Source organism: Lynx rufus, unplaced genomic scaffold, assembly GCF_022079265.1.
Source record: "Lynx rufus isolate CCGP_SWC_20201006 ecotype Redwood Valley unplaced genomic scaffold, mLynRuf1.p SCAF_7, whole genome shotgun sequence".
In the NCBI taxonomy this organism is placed as follows: Eukaryota; Metazoa; Chordata; class Mammalia; order Carnivora; family Felidae; genus Lynx; species Lynx rufus.
The window spans coordinates 11,187,490-11,213,266 of NW_025814889.1; the positions used below are offsets into that span (position 1 = coordinate 11,187,490).

At 41.0% G+C, this 25,777-nt stretch overlaps 1 protein-coding gene and 1 non-coding gene across 5 annotated transcripts in view; one reads left to right on the top strand and one right to left on the bottom strand.

Moving 5' to 3' along the window:
- Positions 1-61: 61 nt before the first annotated feature.
- Positions 62-25,777, top strand: part of CDC123 (cell division cycle 123) — a 60,673-nt gene continuing 34,957 nt past the window's right edge. For 2 of the 4 annotated variants that reach the window (XM_047066857.1, XM_047066860.1), the window contains exons 1-5: positions 62-144; positions 3,614-3,685; positions 17,788-17,845; positions 18,088-18,120; positions 23,277-23,372. In XM_047066857.1, the coding sequence (XP_046922813.1) occupies positions 71-144; positions 3,614-3,685; positions 17,788-17,845; positions 18,088-18,120; positions 23,277-23,372 (333 nt within the window). In that variant the 5' untranslated portion in view covers positions 62-70. The remainder of the gene's footprint in view (positions 145-3,613; positions 3,686-17,787; positions 17,846-18,087; positions 18,121-23,276; positions 23,373-25,777) is intronic. The other 2 variants (XM_047066859.1, XM_047066858.1) reach the window with 2 other exon arrangements.
- Positions 8,004-8,125, bottom strand: LOC124502813 (U6atac minor spliceosomal RNA). Its single transcript, XR_006960061.1, has one exon. It is a non-coding gene; the product is annotated as a U6atac minor spliceosomal RNA (small nuclear RNA).

Below are 25,777 nucleotides of genomic sequence, written 5' to 3' on the forward strand. Positions count from 1 at the left end.
CTTCCGGGACGGGAGACCTGGGTTCCGGGAGGGTGCTGGGAAGAGAGGGAGAGGCGGCGGCGGCTGGAGGATGAAGAAGGAGCATGTGCTGCGCTGTCAGTTCTCCGCGTGGTATCCACTGTTCCGAAGCCTTACCATCAAGAGGTAAGACAGGAGGGGTTACGCCGGGGCGATAGGCAAAAGGGAACTGCGACATTTGGGGCGAGTCCTAGTTCCATCAGCGAACAACAACAACAACAACAACACAGGCCTTTTAGCGACTGGATGGGAGCGCCAGTGCCCAGATTTCGACTTCCTAGTACTATTTCAGGTGGGGAGATTAATGAAGTCGATGCGAGTTTGCTGTGCGTCGTGTTGCGTTCAGGGCGTGTGCTAGGATGGGTAGAAGGGCAGGTCATGGTTCATTGAAGGTCAGATGGCGGGGTGACTAGTGGATTAAGCCGGTTCAGGCTTGGGAGTTCACCATCACTGCTTGTAGAACTGCCAGAGAGAAGAAGTGATCAGGAGAACTGGGTAGTCTGGATTTTGCCACTGACAAACCCGCTGGGGTCTTAATTGTTTCAGTCGCTGTAAGATGAGAACAGTGATACAGACCCTGCTTGAAATTCTCCTGCGAAGCTCCGATAAGATAGCATAGCAAGAAAGCATTAGTGTAGTTATATATTGTTAGGGGTTGAGATGTACGTTGACAGGAAGCCATCCCTGGAAAAGGAGTGGAATGGGATTCGTTGTCTAGTTCTCTGGCCTACAACAGGGGATCCATCCCTGGTTTGCAGGGCAAGCAGAAGAGTAACTTTCATCCTTCACTGGGTCATTCGAGGTAATATAGGCAAAGCAGCTAGGAGAATACCCCCAGTGTTCAAAAGCAATCATAACATCTGGAGAATAATGCAAGAGCAGGCTGCCACTCACTAAGAGGGATAGATCAAAGAACTGCATATTCATGGCCAGGAGTTTCTGTATTTTGCCCGCTCCCCCTTTAGGCCTATATTATCACTTAATTTAGATACCAACTGTCTTCTGTTCATTTGGTCCCCTTGGTGCAGAGTGTGAATACAGAGAGGCCAACGATTTTGAAATCCTGAGGGTTTGGAAGAGCGTAAGGAGATTATTCACAAGACCGTTCTCTTCCATCCTGGTATTCATACATAGGATCTGTTTCTAGTTGGAGGTTAGAGCAGCTCCAAGGAAGATAATCCTTGCATTTGAAGGTGGTTGAAGTGACACCAAAACAAAAGGAAGAGCTTCAAGAGCTGCAGTGGACATTGCCTCCTAAGACGTTATCTTCCCTTATGATAGTCCAATCCTTTGTTACATTGTATAATCGGAATAAGCTTTAGGTCTGAGATGAGGCTAGAGTTATTTGTGTTGGTGAGAGAGAGGTATTTGTGAACCTGTCAGACATTTTCCTACTGAGTGCACTTGAAGCTGACCTGCAATGTGTGCAGGTGCCTTTTTGTCATCTGTGGCGTGGTTTTTCCTTTGCCTTCGGCAGGAAAAGTCTGATGGTTAAGAATTGGACTCTCGAATTGGGGCCGTCTGCCTGGCTTTGGATTTTGGTTCCGCCAGCATCTTGAGCAAATTGCTTAATCTCTCTAAGCCCCATCTGGAAATTTGAGAAAATAATAGGATTGGCATGGGAATTAAATGAGATGAGACATTTAAAATGCTTGCCACTGTTTCTGGCATGTAGTAAACACACGGAAATGCTGCTTGTTGTTACATTTTGGATTTAGTCAAAGCTCCATTGACGCAAAATAACTTTAGTTCACTTAGAGTGTGTACCACTCCTAGGAAGCAAAGAATGAAAAATAACCAGGAGGTGGGGTTTTTAAAAGTCCACAACTAAGCCGTGTTGCCTGAAACTGTTCTTTACTCTGTCTTTAAACTGTTTCTTCAGTCTGTTTAGTTCTGTGGTAATGTCACGGGAACCTAACATACAGCAGGATATCCCGCCACAATCTGGGCCAGTCTGGTGGCGTTGTGTTAGCTTTGTCATTGTCCTTGTCAGCTTTAATGCTGAGAGACCATATTGTTGTTATTGACTCAGCATTATTATTCAGTGTTTATTACATGGTTCAGAGATGACTAGGTGGGTAAGAATACAAGTTTATTTTTTGATGAGTTCTAGAACTTTGACTCAGGCTTAAGAATCATTAGCTAGATAACTTTGGGCCATCTGCTTTACTTTTTAAAATCGGTTATTTTCCTCAAACATAAAAGCTATATTAAATAATCTTTTAAGCCCCCTTTTACCTTTAAAATTGTATTAGAATAACTTGTCTGTGTGTATACAATTATGTCCCCTTGGTCTAGAATCAGATAAGATCTAGAATTCTAGAATCTAGAAGAGGATACTGAATGTATAAGGTACTGAATGGGATATAGAATGGAGTAGGTACTTTGTCATTTAATTCTTTTACATCTGTTGGACAGACCTCATTGGACTCTCACCTGACTTGGATTTCAGTGACCGATCTAAGCTCTTTCTGGACAGCCTCATTAGTTTGTGTAAAGCACATTCTTGCCTGGAGTAGCACTTAACATGTTATATGGTGGTTTTTTTTTTTTTTCAGCTTTTGAGTTTCATAGTCTCACTTGAAATGGGTTAAAGTTTAGCAGATTTACAAATAGGGTAGTAAGATCTAGTGGTTGACCTTAAAAGCCTGAAGAATTAAGCTTTTCAATGTAAAATTGTAAAATTCGACAAATCAGATATTAGTTTTAAGAACTGAACTAGCCCATGAATAATCTCTGTGCACACAAACCATTTCTGATTTGCCAGAAAACTTAATAAATGATGCATGAGTCGATGTCCTCTTGACTCTGAAAGCAAGCCATCATTTCTTTTCAGTTGTTAAAGACTATATGCCTCAAGGTCAAAATAATAGCATTACGTTTAGGTATCTGTTGCAGAATTTCTTGATGATTTATTATTACAGAGTAAAAAGCAGATTATCCCATGAGATTCTGAAGTGACTTCAGGTTGTGGCTTTGCCCTCCCTTAATTGTCTGAAACAAATTAAACTAAAGCAGCTTTCTGGCTCTGACAGTCCAGTCTGCTGAATGGGATTCCACCAAAACACATCCAGACACATGGTGGATTCTTAGCCTTAGGTGCTCACTGCCAACCAAGGAAGGGTTTCCAGATCCTAAGGCTACCTCTGTCTTCTGTCGTAGAAGGTGGTCAGATGCTGTAAATTTCTGATTTGCTTACTGCATTTCCTGTGTTGCTGCAGATATCTGCTGGTGTCTGATTTCTGGAAGGCCCATGTACTCACTCAGAATTCTCTTGAGCTTGTGCCTTTCATGCTGTAATTTCAGTATGGTTCTTTGGATTTGGTGGTTTTTTGTTTCTTCACCACGGTTGTTAATATATGAGCCGAATTTAGTTTCCCACAATCTTTATTGATACTGTTAATTTTCAGTCTCCTATCAAATGTACATCATTAACATTTCCCATTTTATTTTAAAATAAAGGTAACAAGTAATTAAAAAATTGAGTTTGGAATTTTTCTCTCTGCTTATGATTGGTCTTTTAAAATGATGCCTTTTTGGTAAATTTATTTATTATTACTGTTTTTTTTGTTTTTTGTTTTTTGTTTTTTTTTAGTGTCATTCTTCCACTTCCTCAGAATGTGAAGGATTATTTACTCGATGATGGAACTCTGGTGGTTTCAGGAAGGTAAAGTGTACCAGGAAAAATTCTTTAAACTTTATCACAAAGAAATGTTGCAGTGATTAGATCTCAATAATTACCAGGTAAAATAAATACATTAGCTTTGGCACGATTCTCTCCTTTTTTCTCCCCCTAGTTAAAATTACATCCTGATCTTTGTCCTGTATTTCTTGTCAGTGTTCAATTAATAAGACTCAGAATTGAGTACTCCTTCCTCTGATAGTTGCTGGTTGTGAAACTGGGCAGTTCCTTCCATCTCTTGCTTGAGAAAATGGAGGGGGTCGGGGGCAGGAAGAGGGCCCATTAAGACCCTCTGAAGTTCTTCAGCCTTTTTTCTCTTTTTCTTCTTTTTTTGAGATCTTTCAACTTTTAAGATAAAAAATTAATTGTCCATTACAAATAGAAAGCTTTACTAGGGTATTGTGTAATTCCTTAACCTTTTCTTCCCCATGGTTAACCCCCCTCCACCTTCTCTGTTGCTGTAATTCCTCTAGTTATAAAGGGACGACATTACCATGCTTCAGTCTTTTTAGTGCAAACTTGAAAAAGTTTAAGAATCATAGAATGTGATGAAGTTCCTGGTTTTTCATTCAGGTTTCTGCTCACAGGTCATGTTACCTAAATAAATGCTCATCCCTCACTTCCTTTCTGAACTAGCTTAACAGGAACCCTTGGTGTATAGAACTCCTTTTTTGTAGAATTCCAGGTTGGAAATAATTTTCCCTTGGAATTACTATTATTATCATTATTATCCTTTTTTTTTTTTTTTTTTTGAGTATTCTTCACGCCCAGCATGGAGCCCAACACAGGGCTTGAACTCATGACCCTGCGATCAAAACCTGAGCTGAGATCAAGAGTCAGATGCTCAACCGACTGAGCCACCCAGGCGTCCCTCCCTTGGAATTGTTTAAAAAAAATTTTTTGTTGTGATAAAATGCCCATAACATAAAGTTTGCTATCATAATTATTTTTCAGTGCACAGCTCAGGGGTACTAAGTGCATTTATAATGTGCAACCATCACCACCATCCACCTCCAGAACTCTTTCTGTCTTGTAAAACTGAAACTCAGCCCCCATTAGACACGAACTACTCATTTCTCTTCCCACTAGCCCCTGCTAACCACTGTTCTACCTTCTGTGCCTATGATTTTGAGTACTCTAAATACCCCACATGAACAGACTCGTAGGGGATTTGTCCTTTTGTGACTGGCTTTATTTCACTCAGCGATAATGTCCACAAGCTTCACCCATATTCTAGCATGTGTCAGAATTTCTTTCCATTTAAGGCTGAATACTGCTTCATGGTATGAGTGGGCACATTTTGGTGCCTCACTTTTACTCTTTGCCTCATTTTATTTTTCTGCATAATACTTCCATCTGGCATAATTCCCATAATTGTTCTGTTATTAGAATGCAGGCTTCATGAGAATGGGGACTTGGACAGGTCTGTTCCTGGCGCTTGGGGCAGTACCTGATACGTGAGAGGTGCTTGGTAGACATTTGTTGGATGAAGGAACTTGGGAATAGAATTGTGTGTGTTTTCAGTAACACTAATTTCATACTCCGCTTCCCTTTCTCTTGTGAATTTTCTGTGTAGTTTTCTGGATTACATTTCTGTTTTTGGTTATTCTTAGCCTCATAATAACCTGAAGATTGTTAATGAGAGTCTCATGAATTCTAATTGCAGGATAAGGAAACAGTAGAATAGTTAAGCAAGACTCAACTTTGGGGCACTTAAAAACATAATTTTGTTATTCTCAAGTCTAGAACAATAATGAGTTTATTTCTATAAATGGAACTGTAGAGGCGCCTGAGGGGCTCAGCCGGTTAAGCACCCGACACTTGATCTCGGCTCAGATGATGGTCTCATGGTCCATGAGATCGAGTTCTGCCTCAGGCTCTGCACTGACAGCGTGGAGGCTGCTTGGGATTCTCTTTGCCCCTCCCTGTGCTCTCTTTCTCACTCTCTCTCTCAAAAATAAACAAATGGGACTATAAAGAAAATAATTTCTAACATTAGAAAGTACTGGGTAGATTTCCGTATTGCAAGCGTATTGAAGAGCTCCGTGTTGTTTTTCATTGGCCAGGTGTTTGTGCGAGCTTGTGGCGTGGGTGGGCCCTGCTAAATACCGTCGCACGGCTCTGTGGCACCTTGCCGCACAGTAGTGCACCTATCAGAGAGGGATCCTGCCCTTTTGGAGTTGGCGGTTCAGCTTCAAGTGTGTGGGAGTGGATCCAGCCTAGTGCCGGTCCTCCAGTCCCGTTGCCTGCTGGCAGATCATGTCTTTGTAATTTCTAGTGCTCTGTGCTTGGGTTTCCCTGTCCGTAAATGGGGTGACTGACACCCTAGAACTTACTGTGGGTTGTTGCACAGATGAAAAGAGATAATGTGTGAAATGTTTCGCCCAGTGCCTGGTCTACTGTATGCTCTGAAGAAACACCACCTGCTCTCACCATCATCATTGATCTCACCTGGAAGATTAAGCAAGCACACCAGTAAATATGTAACTGAGAATTCTGATGAGACTTTAAATCACTGGGGGTGGGGTGGCTGAAGATGGCAGGGAAGGACAGAGAATACCCTGAAGAAGTAACTTAGGAGCCTCTCAGTCAGGAAGTTTGGGTGGAAGGTAGTCAGTTGATGGGTGGAGGGAAAGATCTTCCAGGCTGAGGGAACAGCATTAAGGAGTGCTCTGAGGCGTGGAAGGTCTTGATCTGCGGGGAACTGCAGGGAGTCATGCAGCTGGAGCACGGAGGGCCGAACGATGCAAGAGTTGGTTGGTGCCACCCGGGAGGTAGTTAGGGAGTGTGTGGGAGTCCTGTTAAAGATTCTAGTATTTATTCTGAGGTCAGTAGGAATGCATTGAAGAGCTCAGAACAAGACAGTGACTTGAGCAGATTTCAGGGTTTGAACTGGGACTGGTTACCGTGTGGGAATTGAAGACCGGTTAGGAGGATGCTGCATTGGACCGAGTTAGAACTGACAGTGGCGTGAACTACGATGGTGACACTGGAGGGGAGATGTGAGTGGATGTGAGGTGTTGGAGCTGCACCGTCAGAACTTGGTGACAGAGAAGGAGCTGGCAAGAATTACCCTCTCGTTTCTGGCTGAACATCTGGATGGACGAAGGTGTCATTTACTCTGGCTGAGAAAAACCTTTGATTTGAAAAGGGCAGTAATTTTAGGTGGGATTATTTTTATAGGTAAAAACTTGAAAATACAGGTGAAATTTAAATGAGGTACATTTACAATAAAATGCACAGATCTTGAGTGTAACGTTTGATGAGTTTTGATAAATAATGCACACTTGTTTCATCACCTTGCCATTGAAAGTATCAGACATTTCCGGGGCATCTGGGAGGCTCAGTCGGTTAAGCGTCTGACTTCAGCTTAGGTCATGATCTCGTGCAGTTTGTGGGTTTGAGCCCCGTATTGGGCTCTAAGCTGACAGCTCAGAGCCTGGAGCCTGCTTCAGATTCTGTGTCTCCTCTCTCTCTGCCCCTCCCCCCCACTTGTTCTTGTTCTCATTCTCTTTCTGTCTCTCAAAAATAAACATTAAACAAAAAAGAAAGGAAGAAAGAAAGAAAGAGAAAAAGAAAATCAAACATTTCCAGTCCCTAGGAAAGTCCCTGCTCTCCCCTGTTGGTCAATCCTGCCCACCTCCTCCAACTCCACCCCAGGCAAACAGTGGTCTGATTTCTGTCTCCATGGCTTAGTTCTGTCAGTTCTAGGCCTTCGTGTAAGTGAAATTATATAGTATGTATTTTTTTGTGTCTGGCTTCTTCAACTCAACATAATGTTTTTGAGATTCATGTGTTACTCTGTTTCATTGCTAAGTAGCTTTCTTCAAACCTGTCTCTTTGTTTTAAAGATATTTGTAAGTAATCTCTGCATCCAGCCTGGGGCTCAGACTCACAACCCTGAGCTCACGTGTTACATGCTCTATTGACTGAGCCAGCTAGGTGCCCCCGGATGTGTCTTTTTAAAGCTCAGTGTTTGTTTTGTGTGCGGGTTTGGTTGTGCATCCCTCTCAGCATATTCTTTGCTGTCCTAATCTTTTCATTTTTTTCCTTGGAGTCCATGCTATTTTTTATTTTTTTAACCTACGATTTTTTTTTAAAGTTTTTATTCAAATTCCAGTTACCATACAGTGTAATACTAGTTGCAGGTGTACAATACAGTGATTCCACACTTGGAAACATCACTGGGTCCTCATCATGACAGGTGCGCTCCTTCATCCCCATCAACTTCTTCACCCATACCCCCACCCACCTCCCCTCTGGTGACCAGGTGTTTGTTTCCATAGTTGAGAGTCTGTTTCTTGAAAAATGATGGTTGGTGTGTCACAGTAGTTGGCGGTGCCTTAACCGAATGTGTGTGGTCAGGCCTGAGGGCCCCTTCCGTCCTTGTCAAGGGGAGTGCTGACATCTCAGCTCAGACAACACTTGCTATTCTAATCTTTTTGACTTTCCCAGGAAGAGTAGGGGGTAAAAAAGTGAAACGAGAACACCCCATGAAGCTTTAATTAACCCAAAAAGAACATAATTTAACTTAACCTAAAGGGATAATTAAACTTTAAATGGGTTAACAGTTTTGGTGTGAGTGACCCTGGAGAACAAAACAACCTCCAGGTGATTACAATCTAGATGCACTGGTTACAGTATCACATCACTTATCGATCCACGATATTGACCAACGGAGCAAGTTACGCTAGGGAAAACAGCACAGTCCTATCCTGGGGTTCATATCGACAGTAGGGTTTATGGCTTCGGATCCGGACATCCCAGTGGTTTCATTTGTTCAACTATTGAAGTCCTGCAGGCCAGAATATCTCTATTCAGGCCAGAGTAATCCAGGTTGGTTTCTGTCTATCAGTAATTTCTCCCTGAGTTCAGATAGTCACAATTAGTTGAATGAGTGTGTGTGTGTTTAAAATATTAATAGAGTACCACAATTGTGTCTATTAATATGTGGACATTTTAGCTCTTTTATATGGGATGTTTCCCTGCATCGAGGAATACAGTATTATAGTTACAAATAAATAGAATGGAGTTAATGGACTAGACTTACTGAATATTCTTTCTATTGTGAGTAGGCCAGTAGTGAACTATGGCTGGTAGACACAGATCTGTCGATTAGGCATCTTTCCTTAGCATAGACTATGGGAGTTGTGTATGACTCAGTTTTGTTTGGTAAGATAAATTCTGAAATGGTACGGAGTGGGAACAATATGAATGCCTAGAGATTCCGTCATGTGTAAAAGATGCCCCACCTTATTATTAATTACCAAAGGAGTACTTGCTTATTATAGTAAACTTGAAAACTTTATAGAGAAAATATAAAGAAGCAGAAAAAAATCACTTATAATTCTAGCACCTAAAAGCAAATCCTGTTCATTTTTTTTTTTTCCAACGTTTATTTTATTTTTGGGACAGAGAGAGACAGAGCATGAACGGGGGAGGGGCAGAGAGAGAGGGAGACACAGAATCGGAAACAGGCTCTGAGCCATCAGCCCAGAGCCCGACGCGGGGCTCAAACTCACGGACCGCGAGATCGTGACCTGGCTGAAGTCGGACGCTTAACCGACTGCGCCACCCAGGCGCTCCAAGCAAATCCTGTTCAAATATTGGAATATCTTCTCTAGTCTTTTTAAATACATTTTTTAGCCTATCTTATGAGCATACTACATTTTATATAATATGTAATGTCGTATTTTATATAATTTATACTATATTCATCTAATATGTAATACGTATTATACATAATACATGTTTGTATATAATATATATTTTATATAATATATAATTTTATATTCTTTATTTCAGTGAAGACAATTGTGTAATTTTCCATGTGTTTTTAAGTTTTTTTTAAATTTTAAAAATTTTTTATATTTGAGAGACAGACAGAGCTCAAGCAGGGGAGGGGCATAGAGATGAAGACAGAATGTGAAGCAGGCTCCAAGCTCTGAGCTGTCAGCACAGAGCCTGACGTGGGGCCCGAACTCACTAGCAGTGAGATCATGACCTGAGCCAAAGTCGGATGCCCAACCGACTGACCCACCCAGGCACCCCTCCATGTGTTTTTCAAATGGCATAAGATTATTAAAAAAAAAAAAATCTTTTTTTAATGTTTATTTTTGAGAGAGAGAGAAAGAGACAGCGTGAGTGGGGGAGGGACAGAAAAAGAGGGAGACACAGAATCCGATGCAGGCTTCAGGCTCTGAGCTGTCACCACAGAGCCCGACATAGGGCTCAAATCCACAAACAGTGAGATCATGACCTGAGCTGAAGTTGGACGCTCAACCGAGCTACCCAGGCGCCCTGGCATAAAATTATTTTTAGTAACTGCATAATTTCCATGGATATGTACTTGCTATAATTAATTCCATAGTTGTTGGGCATTTAGGTCATTTGCAAGTTTATAGAAAAATAATTCCTCAGTGAACATATTTTTGCATGGAACACCGTTTGCACGTAGGATTATTTCTGTACAATAAGAATCCTAGAGTCCAGTTATAGGAGTCTTGACTCCTATATTGACTAGTATTGCCAGATAGTTTTCACTAACCATTGTACCAATTTATATGTTTAACACTAGTGTATTAAGGTACTTATCTCAGAAAGTGGATTTCCTAATTAAATGCTTTCCTCTAGGTTTCCAAGTTAGTTGGTACAAAGAAATTAAAAGGCAGACCAAGGCTGTGAATATAATTTCTTCAGTTTCATCTCTCATGAAGTGAATGTGGCCTTTTTGCTCCTCCAGCTCTTACGTACTCTCCTTAACCTGCCACCCAGTGCTCCCTGTGTGTGTTCCCCAGGTCAGTGGGTTGATTTTCATTGCAGATACAGGATATCTGCTATGGTCAGAGTGTTTGTGTGGCCCCCAAATTCATATGTTGACATCTTGACTCCCAAAGATACTCGGTATTAGAAGGTGGGACCTTTAGGAGGTGATTTGGTCATGAAGGTGGAGCTTTCGTGAATGGCATTTGTGCCCTAATAAAAGGTACCCCAGAGAACTCCCTTGCCCCCTCTGCCATGTGAGGACACGGTGAGAAGGTGGCCATCTGCAGCCCAGAACCTGACCCTGCAGGCACCCTGATCTTGGCTTCCAGCCTCCAGAACTGTGAGAAATAAATTCCTGTTTATAAGCCACTCAGTATAAAGCCAGTCAGTGTTTTGTTTTAGTAGCCCAGACAGACTAACTTAATATCCCATTTTAAACATGACTTAAACAAGGAGGCAAATGAATTATTTCAGAAGTCCTATGACATGGTAATTGTTGGGAAGTGTAGTAGGTCAGTGATGCTAGGACTCAAAAAGAGCTTCTCTGTGAACTTCTTGATTCTCCTCTCCAGGGTCCAAGTTCACCATAGTGATTTCAAGCATCACGTCCTCACACTGTCATATCCAGAAGCCAGAAGAAAGGAGATCCTGTCTCACATTCCTCTTGAAGAGCAGAGCAAACCTTCTCAGGAGCTCTCTGTCCCTTGTTGGTCAGGGGTGGGTCCCCCTCAGTGGCAGGGCGTTGGAATAGCCATGAGCGGTGGACTGGTCTGTAGGTACTGGCGTGGTTAGGGAGAAGTCCTCAAGGCACAGGGGCACTTAGTTTCTGAACAAATTGGAGGTTTTATTAATAGAGAAGTGGGGAAATGGGTATTGGGGTTTCCATAGCTCTTGATTCTTCATTCCTAATCTCCCATAACCTCCACATGCAGTACTTTTTTTTCATTTCTGCGTTTCACCTCTGTAAGGGATCTTGTTTACATGTTTAACTTAGTACGGAGTCTGGGCCTAATGAGTATGTATTGAGTGAATGAATGAATAAATGAACATGGTTATTTCACTCTCTTCCACGGTAGAGTCAAATGAATAGTATAGACCAAGGCTGATAACTGGGTTTATCTTGTTTGCCAACTCAGATCTGGTAATGGTTTCCTAGAGTGATGTGTTGAGAAGGATTCTGAGGCTGCATCCAGGGTTCAGTAAGAAAGAAACTTGGTTCGATTATTACTATCTGTAGTGGGTTGGGAAAGGAGGCTGGTAACATCCATTTCTGAGACAAGTGAGTCATTTTTTGCACATTATTAGGTGCCTAATATGAAATGGGTGCTGAGTGTGTTACTGAGATAACAAGATGGGTGGGGTATCCTACCTTGGGAATCCACGTTCAGTGGCCAAGTTAGATGTAAATAAATAGGTGTCTGGGTTTTGTTTTTTGTTTTTTGTTTTTTTTTTTTAATAAAAGCATCCATATTCTGATAAGCATGTTTTTCAAGTTTAAATAATCACTGTAAGCTGCAGTAGAGGTGATACTTGAACTGGTCTCACAAATTGGGTCTGACTCAGGTGGTCTGACTCATTGCTTCCAAGAACTAATCTTGATTTGTTCCTTTCTGGTCTTGAGTTCTTTCTTTCCTAACCTGTCTCCCTTAAGGCAGAATAATAATAGACACCAGCTATTAAACACGTGTTGCATATGTTCCTGATTTGAATCCTCACAACTCTAGAGTAGCCCCTCTCTTTTGGTTTTGTAGACGGGATAATGGGGCAAAGCTCTCGACTAACAGTGGGAGAACTGACACACTCAGACCATGTCTTTTTCCAAAGCCAGTGCTCTTAAGGGTTCCCATTGCTCTGTGCTGGAGGTGATACAGGAAATACAGAATAGTTCTAAATATTAGCATCATACTTTGACCATTCCAGTCATCAGTGTTTAGAGCTATACCTTAGAAAGAAAGTCTAGTAAACTTGAGAATTTATACCTTCCGTCATCATTTACAGTGATCCGGTTTTGTGAGCTACCTCAGAGTAGGCATTGTGATAAGTCCTTCTAAGAACTATATGAAGACACTGATTATAAACATGATTTTTCAATGTATTTCATTATACAATCAAAAACACCTGATGTTTTAGAGTGGTAAAACACACTTTCAAGTTCATTGAGTACCTTTTGTATGATGGAGCCACATTAAAGATGATAATGTCATATTTAAGGATGTATGGTGTTGAAAGAGATGCAAGAGAAGGAAAGGCTGTATAGCTCCTTGAGCAGGGAACTCACAGGTGACAGTGTTAGCATTCTCATTATACTGCAGGGTCTGGGTCTTAGCTTTGTGGATCTGGGAACTCTATTCTTGAGGATTACAGAGGACTGATTGAACTTTAGAGACCTGGGGTGCCTGACTGGCTCAGTAGGTCGTGCACACAACTCTTTATCCCAGGATTGTGAGTACAAGCCCCACGTTGGGCATAGAGCTTACTTGAAAAAAAAATGTAGGGAACTGATCTGCATTAACCAAAATCACACCAGATTGACTGATTGATTAAATTATTGATAAGTCCATGTGTCAGTTTCTTGATTTATAAAGGAGGATATGCCATTCCAGTGATTGCTGCCATAACACTTAATTTATTAAGCCCTCAAATTTGAATGGAACCACTGTTGGTAGCTTTGTATTTAACAATATACTTACACTAATTATTTCTTAAAAAGATGCTATCTCCACCTTTCTGTTATGATATTTGAAGATTTAGTTTTCTTACACCCTCGAGATCTTCATTACAGCTTTTGGTTAAATCACTAGTCAGTGGTCACAATGTTATGATGTTACTGTTGGCTGCTGAGCCACGTTGTGTACTATGATGACCTTTTTTTTTTTTTTTTTTTAAATTTTTTTTTTTTTTTTCAACGTTTATTTATTTTTGGGACAGAGAGAGACAGAGCATGAACGGGGGAGGGGCAGAGAGAGAGGGAGACACAGAATCGGAAACAGGCTCCAGGCTCTGAGCCATCAGCCCAGAGCCTGACGCGGGGCTCGAACTCACGGACCGCGAGATCGTGACCTGGCTGAAGCCGGACGCTTAACCGACTGCGCCACCCAGGCGCCCCTATGATGACCTTTTTAAAAGAAATTATTTTTTGTACTTCTTTTCTTCTTAAGTTTATTTTGAGAGAGGGCACACGTGCAAGCAGGGGAGGGGCAGAGAGAGAGAGAAAGAGAGAGAGAGAGAATCACATGCAGACTCCACGGCATCAGCACCGAGCCCGACTCGGGGCTCGATCCCACAAACTATGTGATCATGACCTGAGCCCGAGATCACCCAGGCGCCCCAACCTTTCCTTTTTTTATAACCTTGTTTTCTCTGGAACTACTAGCCAGCTTCATTAAATTTACTTAATTCCCATATGTCTGTCACTAATACTTAGTAATTTTTCCAGTAAACAGGGCGTAAGCCTGTTAGCTGTTTCTCTAAACACTCCAGGACATTTCAGATCCAGCGGGTCCATTTTCCTTTCCCAGATTCATTTTAGCAGTCCCTCTTCCTGTTCCAGTCTGGCAGCTCTTCAGGGCTAGTATACAGTTGTTACCTTGGAACTTTCCTATTCTGTGCCCGATTTTCTTTTCCTTGGATATCACGTTTTTGGGTCTCTTGATTTACCCGTTTTATTGAAGCACATGCTCTAAAATGCATAGGAAGAAAAACTTTCGAGTCTTTTCATACCTGGAAAACGTTCTTATTTTACTCTGGATTTTTTTGAGGGGGTGAATTGGCTTAGTATGGGATCTTAGGCAGAGTATTTCCCTGTGATTTTGAAGGCATGGTCTACTATCTTCCATAAAGTCCCATGTCATTCTGATTTGTGTTCCTTTATTGTGACTTGGTTTTCTTTATGAATGTTTTTGAGAATTCCTCTTTCATGTTTTTACATTTCACAATAGCCCTCTGTATTGCCCAAACGTATTGACTTAAAAACAATGAACACTTTGTCAGTGATTGCGTCGCTGGGTGTTGAGAGTTCTCCTTGGGTCTCTCACTTCCTGCTTACCTTGCTAGCAGAAGCACTGATGCCTTTTATTCTTGTTATCTTTTCAAGGATGTTTATATAGCAGAGAGCCTTGGAAGGTAGAGATAGCAGCTCCCTCTCTAGCAGAGAACAGGTTTTTTATTGTGTGGGACAGGTGAAGACAGTGTTTCTGCCCTTGGTCGGAGACCGAACCGGTTTACCTTGTAGAAGACGTGATTCCCTAAGTTCAGGGTTCCTCAGTTGTGATGCAAACCTGGGCCACACCTTGACCTCCCACGGGACTAGACGGGCCAGAGGGAACTGACGCCCATACTTCTTGACACTGGATGCGTCTTCTGTTGGTCTTGCTAAGGCATTCTTGTCGCTGTCGTCATTTGGTGGTTCTGCTAAGATGGCCTCGCTCACGTGTCTGGCAGTTGATGTTAGGCTTCTCTTCCCATGTGGACTCTCATCTCAGAAAGACTACCCTTCTCGGGGAGGGGGCGGGGTGCGCCTGGGTGGCTCAGTCAGTTAAGCATCAGACTCTTGATTTTGGCTCAGGTCATGATCTCATGATTTGGGAGTTCGAGCCCCATGTCGGGCTTTGTGCTGACAGCCTGGAGCCTGCTTGGGATTCACTCTCTCCCTCTCTCTCTGCTTGTCTCCCCCCCTCCCCAAATAAATAAATAAATATTAAAATTTTTTTTAAAAAAAGAAGAAAGACTACCCTTAGTTACTTTGCATAGGGTTGGCAGCATTCCAAATGTGAGAGTGGAGGCTGTAAAGGCTTCTGACACCTTGAATTACATGCTGTCACTTGTGCTACATTTTGCTGATCACAGTGAATCTTGATGCCAGTTTAAATGAAAGGAATGGGGAAATAAATGCCATTATTTGATGGCAAGTGTGGCAAAGTCGCCCTGCAGACGAGCATATCAGACTAGATGGCAAGAATTATTGTGGCCATCTTTGCATAACATTTAAGGTTTTTTTCCTCCATTCTCTATGCTGTGTACTTGGTGAGCCCTTTCATTCTAGAGACCTATTTTTCAGTTCGGGGACATTTAAAAATACTGTGTCTTTGATAATTTTTTCTTATTTTCTTGTTTCTCTTTTTTGAACTATTATTTAGATATTGGATCTTGCTGGGTTCCCTGAATTTTATCATTCCTTCTCTGTTATCTGTTTCTTTGTCTTCTTGGTTCTCCTTTCTGGGAAATTTCCTTCATTTTGCCATATTCATGCTATTGAATTTTTAAATTTCAGCTATTTGGGGCACTTGGGTGGCTCAGTCAGTTAAGCATCTGACTTCGGCTCAAGTCATGATCTCGCAGTCTGTGAGTTCGAGCCCCACATTGGCTCTGTGCTGACAGCTCAGAGCCTGGAGCCTGCTTTGGATTCTGGGTCTCTCCCTCTCTCTGCCCCTCCTTGCTTGCTTGCGCGCGCGCGCTCTCTCTCGCGCTCTCTCTCTCTCTCTCTCAAAAATAAACATTAGGAAAAATAAAGACAACTAAATTTCCGTACCAGATTTTCATTTCTACAGGTTCAATCCTGTCCTCTGTTCCCTCTGTTCTTCTCTTGTGGATGCAGTATCTTTATTTTTAAGGATATTAATGATTTAAAAAATATTTTTCCTTTTAAAAAACTTTTTTTTTTTCATCTTGGAGCCTTTCTTTAGTTTTCTAATGATTCTAGGCCTTTTATTCATATTTGAGAGTGAGGGGGACACACACACATACACGCATACACACACACACTTGGAAACTTTGTAAAAACCGGGTGGGGCTGGCTAAGAGTGCCAGCAATGAGCAGAAATTGACGGAAGTTTCCCGGAAAGATCTACAGGTCTTTCCTCTGGGGTGGTTGAGTTTCTACAGAGAAGAATGTTGTAACCTGTGTGTGTTCTGGGAGCAGAGTGGGAGGAAGGGGACTAGGGGCCTCACTGTTAGTGTGACTTTCACAAGGCTGCTTGTCGCACTCTAGCATTTCACCCTCGTATTCCTCCGGGGCAGTATGGACCTGAGTCCTTACCCTCTTTGGTTCATGGAGAGGATTAGTTGTTTTGGTGTGCAGGGTGAGGAAGGCTACGTGTATCTTACTGTCCCTTCTGTGGACTTCACACAAGCAACCTACCTGTTTGTAGCCCAGAACTTCGGTCTCGTCATCAGTGGTAGTTCTAGCTTCTCCCTTTTGCTCGCTGGGTTATCCTCCTCATTGGCTTTCTGTTTTCCAAAGTTCTGTTGCTGTCTCTTTTCTGCAGCTGTCTCTTCTTTGATCCCTTTTTTCCTTGAGAGTTTTCCTATCATTTTAGTGGGGTTTCCAGAGGAGCATAGGGATAGATAAATGCCCCTGGTCAACCAGCAGCCTCCCTTTCCCTTCTTCTGGTAGTTTCTTGGTACAGATCCTGTGCTGGTTCTTGTTTGGATTATTATTTGTTTTCATTGATGTGGTGAGTTCTTCGTAGGCCAGTTACTTGTGGTTTAGTGTTGATGAGAGACCAAAGCAGTGTTATTCCTTCTGAGTGTTTTCGGCCTTTGCTTTCTCCCTAGGCAATGAAGATTGGTTACTAAGTGGTCCATTTCCACCCGTGCTGTGCTCGCCAGCTGCTTCAAAGGAGACACGTCAAGTCTTTGGTTCCCTGTCTCTCCCCACACGTTTCCGTGGTGCCAGTCAAGGTCCAGGGCAATACCTGACCCCAGCCCACACACTCTTTTCTTACTAGGTAGAAAAAGATTCTTGATTTTGCCTCTCAGGGGGACCCGCTCTTCAGTAGAACAGCTCGTCCGATGATTCCTTTTGCCTTCTTCATCTCACTTGATCTTCCTCGTCTGTGGCAGTACTTTCTCATATATCGGGATTCAGGGTTGTAGATGACTGCTAGTATCCTTGGAGTTGGAGGTTGAATTTTTCTTTTCCGTGGTTCTAGTGACGTATGAGAAGAGGGCAGGAAGTTTGTATTCTTTTTATTTTGTATTGGTTTTTCTCTCTAAAAAAATGAACTTTTCCTAACATTATCCTCCAATTCTGAGGCTGTCTTTTTATTTTTATTTTATAGAAAGAGAGCAAGCAAGCATGTGACAGGGGAGAGGGGCAGAGGGGGAGAGAGAATCTCAAGCAGGTTCCACACTTGGCATGGACCCCAACGTGGAGTCATGACCTTGGGATCATGACCTGAGCCAAAATTGCTCAGTTGCTCAACCAACTGAGCAAACCATACCCTCTCCCTTTTCAAATATATATTGAGTATGACTGAACTTATGACTACATACATGGTACTGAAGCCTTTTTCTTGCTTAATTTTTGTTTTATGTTCTTCTAGGGAAGATCCACCAACATGTTCTCAGCCAGACAGTGATGATGAAGCAGAAGAAATACAGGTTGGTTCAGAATAAAACAGCCCATTCTATCATTTCAGTGAGCCCTGAAATGGTTCTCATATTTACATCTTAGCCTATGTTTGGTAAAGTGAGAAATTACATGAAAATCTCACTTTGACATGTACTTTGTTTTCAGGAAAAGATGTCTCTTATTTATGTATCATTTTTAGATGGAGCATTGCTTTGGGGAAGCCCAGTGCACTATCCACATTTAATACTTTGTTTCTGTCCTCTCCGTGCAGTGGTCGGACGACGAGAACACGGCCACGCTAACGGTAAGAGCAGAGCTGTGCCACCCGGGGCTCAACCTCACACTGTCACCTGGGATATTTCGGGATTTCAATGCAGATCTCGATGGATTCCCATTTACTTATTTTTCTCGTTGGCTTTTATTTATTAAGGTGCATAGTTGGTGCTATGACTTGTTTTTCTTAAGCTCTGAAAGAGGTAATCAAGCCTAACATTAAACTTTGATGTTTCCCAGATCTGTGGAACCTAAAGTGAAATCTCTGTTCACTTATTCAAATATATTTAAATGGCATAAAAATTACAGTTTCTTTCAGGTGAGAGTAATGTGTGGCTTTAACCAGTATCTTGTATCAAAATGTGGAAGTGGATTGAGTATTATGGAGTCTTTGAGGATAAGAATGCTGTTGTCTAAGTCAACTTGAAATATATTTTTAATAAAAATATTTTTAAAGGAATGAGTGAAGTAAAACACGTATTTCTAAAAATGTAGTAGGTAAATGAAACTTCTTATACTGTGAGACAAGAGACATTTTTATCAAATTCTCTGCTAATAGACGTAAAGGCACAACAAAGGAAACTAGTTTTAGGGGAGGTTATATTCTGATACAATTCTAAATAAGAAGATACTTTTGTTTATTTCAACGGAAGAGACCTGCTATATATAGTACAAGCAAAGTAACTGGAGGTGCTTAAACCAGTGTATTTCCTTAGGTATAAAAGCATGCCATTATATGCAGAAAGGGAAAGTTTCTATGTTTTCCTTTTACTCTGGATGTCATGCAAGTCAGTCCCTCTCTGTTCATGACAGTCCTGTTCAGTTAAACATACATGGTAGTTATCGACCATATTTAGGGCACTGTAGAGAGTTCCGAGCAAAGGTGAATTTGAGTTGCTTCCTTTCCATTAGGGAGTTCATAAGCCAGCAGGGAAAGATGCCTCACTTTGGGGGTAGATGGCAAAGTGCTGTCAGAACAGACAACAGTTAGAATGTGTAAAGGGAGAAATGATATTTGACCTGGACCCTAAAAAGGTTAAGGATTATCAGTTCTAACTCCTGTTATCTAATAGATGGATAGATTGGGAAATTAATAACTTACATGTGTGTATATCTACCAGACTCTGTTCTCCAGGGCCTGGGAACTGTCATGTAGTGACATCATGGCAGCAGTGAGCACACCAAGTGTTTTGATCGTGGTTTCTAGATACCATTCTCCACTGAAAGAAATTGAAGCTCTTTGGAGAAAGTCAAGACCAGGGGTCAGAAAGTGAAGATGAACCTGTGACAGCTTGTGTCAGAAAGTAAGCAGGAGGCAGACCTGACTAGAAGGACCCAGAGGCCAGCTTGAATAGGCCAACCCCCGGCCAGATAGCGGAGTCTCAAAACAGGGACGTTAGTGAAGTGTCACCATTTATTAAAATGAGAGTCTGTGATCCCATACTGACAAACAAATGGTTGTATTAACTAAACGGAGCAGAGGGGAAAACCCTTTAGAGTAGAAAAGGCACCAAATCACAAATGTAGAAGGAATTACAGACTTGGAAATCACCATTTGGCAACGATCATAGTAATTGATGGGGTAGATGTTAAAGCCACTGGGTGAATATTTGGTGAGAAAGAGGATATTTAAATATTCTCAAAGTATTTCCACCAAAATTACTTATTCATTATAAAGAGGAAAGTGGCAACTTGACAGAGGAAAGACGTGGCAGCCAAGTGATCAAAGTTAACCTTGTCAGTGATGGGACAAACCGACATTGTGTGCCTGCTGATACAATACACTAAGGACACATCACCTGCCAAAAATCCATAACCTAAATCTAATCATGAGGAAGCATCCAGCATACTCAACTCTTTGGAAATTATACAGAATAACTGCTTTGTACTCTTCAAAAATGTCAAGGTCATGAAAGATAACAACAGGAAGAAGGATTAAAGGATATTGAAGAAATAAAACAGCTAAATGTAATCGATGGCAACCTGATCCTCGGTCAGAAAAATTTTTTCTTTTGCTATAAACGACATTATTGGGGGAAATGGGCACATTGTGAATAAGATCTGCAGATGAGATGATGGTATTCTGTCATTGTTGGCTCCCTCGTTTTGATAATTTTGTAGGTTATATAAAAGAATGTTACTGCTTTTTAGGAACCATCTGAAGTATTTAGGGGTAAAAAGGCATTGGGACTTCTACTTACTTTAAGAATGTAAGAAAAAAAGTTTGTTTTATGTGTGCATATGTATAAATAAATGCATATATCTGCATAGATCTATAAGAGAGAGATTTGGGGCAGGGAAGGATAAAACAAACGTGGTAAATGCTTGGGTGAAGAGTATCTGGAAATTCTGATTATTCTTCTTTTAAGCCTTCTGAAGGACTGAAATTATTTCAAAATAAAAAGTCACTAAAGTGATTGGGTTTCACTGGCTGGAACTAGATGTTGTTGGGCAGGGGAGCATTCATAGTAGCACACTCTTAGTGGAGGAATGTGAGCCAAGGTCCAAGGGCAGGTAATACATGGTATTGGCGAATGGTAATGGTCCATTAATCTAGATGCAAAGACATGGAACTAAAAATTAAAACACAGTCCAGGTGGGTAAATCTCAAAAGTGAGAGCTGTTTGCTGAAGGTATACATATCAATGACAGCAGTTATGTTAAATTTTTTAAATGCTATAATTCGTGGTCAGTCACATGTATCATTAATTATAAAATCATGACTCTGGAAGAATATGCCTGAGTCTGTAATGCTGGTTGCCTTTGGGGAGAGGGAAGGGTTAGGAATAGGGAAGAGAGTGAGGAGGTAAGGAACTTCATTTGTATTGTCACTTTGTTCCCTTAAGAGATTTAATCGTCTGGGTTAAGTATATCAAATTGTTGAATATATGGGTCCAGGAACATGAATATGTATTTTTTTGTATATTTTAAACATTTCATGATTTTAAAAAAATATAAGAAGAAATATCCTTTCTTAATGGGTATGGTAGGTGTAGTTGGAAAGACAGGAGAGTTTGGATCACAGAAAGTCCACAGATAAGATAAAAAAGAGTAGATTTTACCTCACAACAGGAACCTTTACCCAGAAAACTGAGGTGTTTTGCATATTTAAAATCGACTCACTGAGCGAGGAGCTTAAAATGATCTGTTGAAAGATAATTTTCAGAAAAAGGTAGAGTCATGGCTCCCATATTGAAATAAAACTCTTTGACATATGTTGAAGGTTTTATTTAACTCTTGAGGGAGCTAGGCAGATATTTTAACTGGTTCCAAAGGGAAACCAAAGAAGAGACACCTTTGTAGATTAGAAATACTGAAATGAAAATGTAAATGAGGCATGATTGGTTTTGCCTCCTTCAAGGGTAGGAGGGAAGACTGCTGGATTTCTCTCAGCCAGGATAGAATTTGTGTGTCCAAAAGAAGTACTTTTCATTGTCATCATTTACCTGCAATTCACCAAGTCGTAAAGCCACTCGTCGACCTGGCTACAGTCAGATAATCCAGGGGGTGCGCTGTGGGTGCACAATACGGTCTTCCACGAAGCACGCATTTGTCTCCACAGTATGGAAACTTTTCATAATTTAAATTTGTTTTTGGATCCTGATAGCAGGATTTCCTAAAGTGGAATAATTTGAGGATTTGAGGAACTCTGTCACCTCTTAAAATATAATACATAAATATAAAGCAATCTGAACTGTTACGGGTTAGGAAAATTAAATTGTCTTGTCTTTGAAGATTGAATCCCTTCATGTTGTAAAATTTGTATAACTGCCATTCATCGAAAATATTGCTACAGCAGAGTTTTGAGAAGCGTTTTTATGGATAGAACCCTGGCGCGTCATATTAGCAACTTCAGGGGATCGTAAGGAAATTACTGGCTTAATAGAGATACTGATTGCTTCTCAATGGGGAGAGGCCAATGGGAAATAAAGGACTCAAGGCTGTTACTCATTTTGAAAGCCTCTCTGAATGGCTGCAGTTTAATTTCCTGTGTCTAAACTGAAGGTGTCCGAAAAAATGGATGCGGTGGCACATACGAAAGATGCTGCCAGCCGGTCTAGAAGTCACAGACCTCTGTAGCATAAGGAAGGGAGTCCAGCCTGCTCTCCCTTCTTTACTCACTAGCCTGTTGCTTAACGCTGGTTTCTAGTTTGGGGAATAGGCCACCATTTTTTTTAAATGACATTTTTTGGGTGTGTTTTCCAAACTCTTGACACAGTTTGCTCCCTGTCGCAACTGGATTAGATGATGGGGGTCAACAGAAGCCATTTGGTTCTTTTTGCAGCGTGCAGTTGAGCTAATTCTAGACCCATTCTAACTTTTCCCCCCCTCTGGAAGAACTGGTCATTACTGGACTTTTTCAGAATTTGCAGTTGCCCAGTAGGGGGCGGCAAATACAAACGGATAACGTGCCCATAGCGAATCTGTTCATATTTTCGTATTCTGTCCCCTGCCAGTTCCACTTCCACATCTGTTACTCCCCTTTTCTCTACTCGTGTCCAACTACTCCCTAGCTAGTGACATAAGGCTCACGGCAGAGCATTCCTTCACACATTTTGGACATTTTGATTACTTGCTTATATAAAATACACATTTTAAAATCAGCCAAAAAGGAAAGAACATTTTAACTTAACCAAGGTCCTATTTTTGAGTGTGTTTATATTAAAACTTGTCTGGAAATAGCGGTGTTTAAATATGGCTAAGCACATCATTTATTTCTCATTCTTATGAAGCCTTTTGAGGATATGTCCAAGAATCTTTTCCTCTAGATGGAAAGGCTTCTGGCCCTTTAAATGGGAGGTGTTAATTTCTGAATATGTGTACATATTGGAATATGTGTACAGGTGACATTTCATCTGTCTCTTTTCACTTCATAACTGTGGGTTCTGTAGATGTGAAGAGAACCATTCAGTCCTTCCTCACATCCCCAGATGCCTCATGATGTCTGTCTTTTTAGCTATGTGGGCTTCGATGGTTTTAGAAAGTGCCATTTGGGCGCTTGTTATTATTTTTCCCCCCTTTCTGGTAAATATTTGATCATTGATTTTATTTGGCTCAGTTCAGAAATTCTGATAGTACTTTGTATTCCAACTTTTAACACGCTTAATTGTTTGAGATTTTGATCTTGTTTTCTATATTTATTGTGACGTTATTGACATGCCCAAATGCTTTCTTCTTTCTCTATAGGCACCAGAATTTCCCGAGTTCACCACTAAGGTCCAAGAAGCTATCAATTCCCTGGGGGGCAGTGTATTTCCTAAGCTTAACTGGAGTGCCCCAAGGGTAGGAACACATCAGTAAATCTCTCACTGTTTGAAATATTCTTTGTTTTGCTATTTCTTTCTTTTTATATCCCCCACAGATAAAATTTTATTCCTAATTTTAGGGAAAATACTGTGGAATTTATTTTTATTTTCCTCCTCCTATTTTCCTGATTTAGCACTTCCCTGGGTTTGTAAAATACTATATATTTTGCCAGAAGACAGTTGCAATCTCTCGTGTTGCTGATCATGCTAGAAATCTGAGGAAATCCATTCTCTGCCCCTTTTCAAAACTTCAGCTGTTCACAGTGTAACAGGAAATTTTCTCTTTTGAAAAGTACTGAAAATTAAAACATCACAAGACCAGGGCTCCTGGGTGACTCAAGTCGGTTGAGCGTCTGACTTGGGCTCAGGTCATGATCTCACGGTTCGTGGGTTTGAGCCCCATGTTGGGCTCTGTGCTGACAGCTCAGAGCCTGGAGCCTGCTTGGGATTCTGTGTCTCCCTCTCTCTCTGTCCCTCCCCTTGTCTCTCTCTCCTTCAAAATAAACATTAAAAAAAAATTTAAAAAGTCAAAACACCTAAAAAATAGAGCCGTTTGGGAAATCAACAGACGTTTTCTTAAATTGTGTTTTATTATAATAGTGCATTGACAAGATTTATTATTTTTTTTTATATTAAGTTTTGTGGAAAAATTTGTTCTTTTTTCTAATCCAATAGAAAACACCTATGTCAGCAAAGCTCCTTTAAGGAATCAAAGACTTATTTACATTTTCAAAAATCATCCCATGTGCCTATCTTTGCTTATTCTAAAGTGAAAGATAAATTCTACCTCATCTAGCCTGTATTTTTACTTACTAAAATTAGTTACACATGTATAGAATTAAAATTTTTTATACAATTTAAATTTTTAAAAGATCTATATGCTTGCTTCCCAAATAAGCAGATCCTAACATTTCTTTTTCTTCACCATTTCTTCCTCTTCAGAGGCAACTGCTTTCACATATTTCAGTGCGTTCTTTTGTTATTTTCCTCTATTCTTTAGCTGCAGCTACAATACTCATTATTCCTTCCCATTTGGGAATGAGAAGATTATGCTCATTCCTCTCTTTCCCATTGTTTTATATTCCATTCTCCTTCTTCGAGTAATAGCATGTTTTCATTAGGTCAGGACTCCCTGTTTCTCCTGTTAGGGTAACACAGACACTGTATGCACATCTGATACATGCTTCACAAGATGACGTAGTTTTCTGTTTTTTTTTTAACGATTATTTATTTTGAGAGAGAGCTCATGCGTATGCATGCATGGAGGGGCAGAGAGAGAGGGGGGAGAGAATCCCAAGCAGGCTCTTCAGCGTCAGCGTAGAGCCTGATGTGGGGCTCGATTTCACAAACCTTGGGACATCACGACCTGAGCCGAAATCAAGAGTCAGATGCTTAGCCCAACTGAGCCACCCAGACACCCCAGGATGACGCAGTTTTCTTACTCAGCGTTTTGTTTTTCCTGGAGTTCATGGTTTTCTACGCATAAACCGTTGTTTCAGTGGAGGGAAATCTATGGTCAGTGTACCATTTTCAACTAGAAGCTCATCATCTTTTTCATTGGGGGAAATTATAAAGAAGCTATTATAACGAAGTCATTGAGACTCATTTGTAGTTTGTATATGAACAGTAATTTGAATCATTCCTTACTGCTGAACTGGGCTGAGGCTTTCCACTTAAGATGGGTATATTATTTTGGTTTTGAGTTATTCATTTGTTCATTTATATTTTATTTTCTCTGTGCCTACCATGTGCCACTGCTTTCTTTCACATAGTGTGGATAATTTTTGGATAGTTTTTTGCAAACATTAATTTTCTTAAAATCACATTCCTGTCCTATGTCTGATCTATGGGAGAAGTATGCTGTGTAAGTGACTTAATTATTCTGTCCTTTTTAGGCATGTTCTGCTAAGCTTTGTGCCTCACATGCCTGCTCTTGTTACCTTTTTTTGGTTCATGTGTGTGAGACATTCACCGTGTAAAGCTGTGATGGTGCAGATTGATAGACATGGGTCTAAACTCCAGTCCTCACAGTTCAGGTGTCCCAGCTGTCACTGCCCAGAAACAGGAAGAGAGAAAGGATCTCCTTTTTCTTAGAGAGTAGCTCGTCAGACTCTTTACACCTTGATCGTTGAGCTGAAGTGTCAGATTTCTAATATTTCTTCACCCCTCTTTTCATCATCGGTGAGAAAAACACAGGGAAGTGCTTGCACCTGAGCGGGATGGTGAGGACCTGTGTGTTTGTAACCCAGCGTCCCCCATGCAGTGGCCCCGCTCTTCACTGTTTAGAAGTATAATTTGAAATTGGACAGTACAGCTAAAATGTCTTACCTCAACTTTTTCTTTAAATGTAATGTGCATTGTTGATTCTGTGTATAGGCCTGA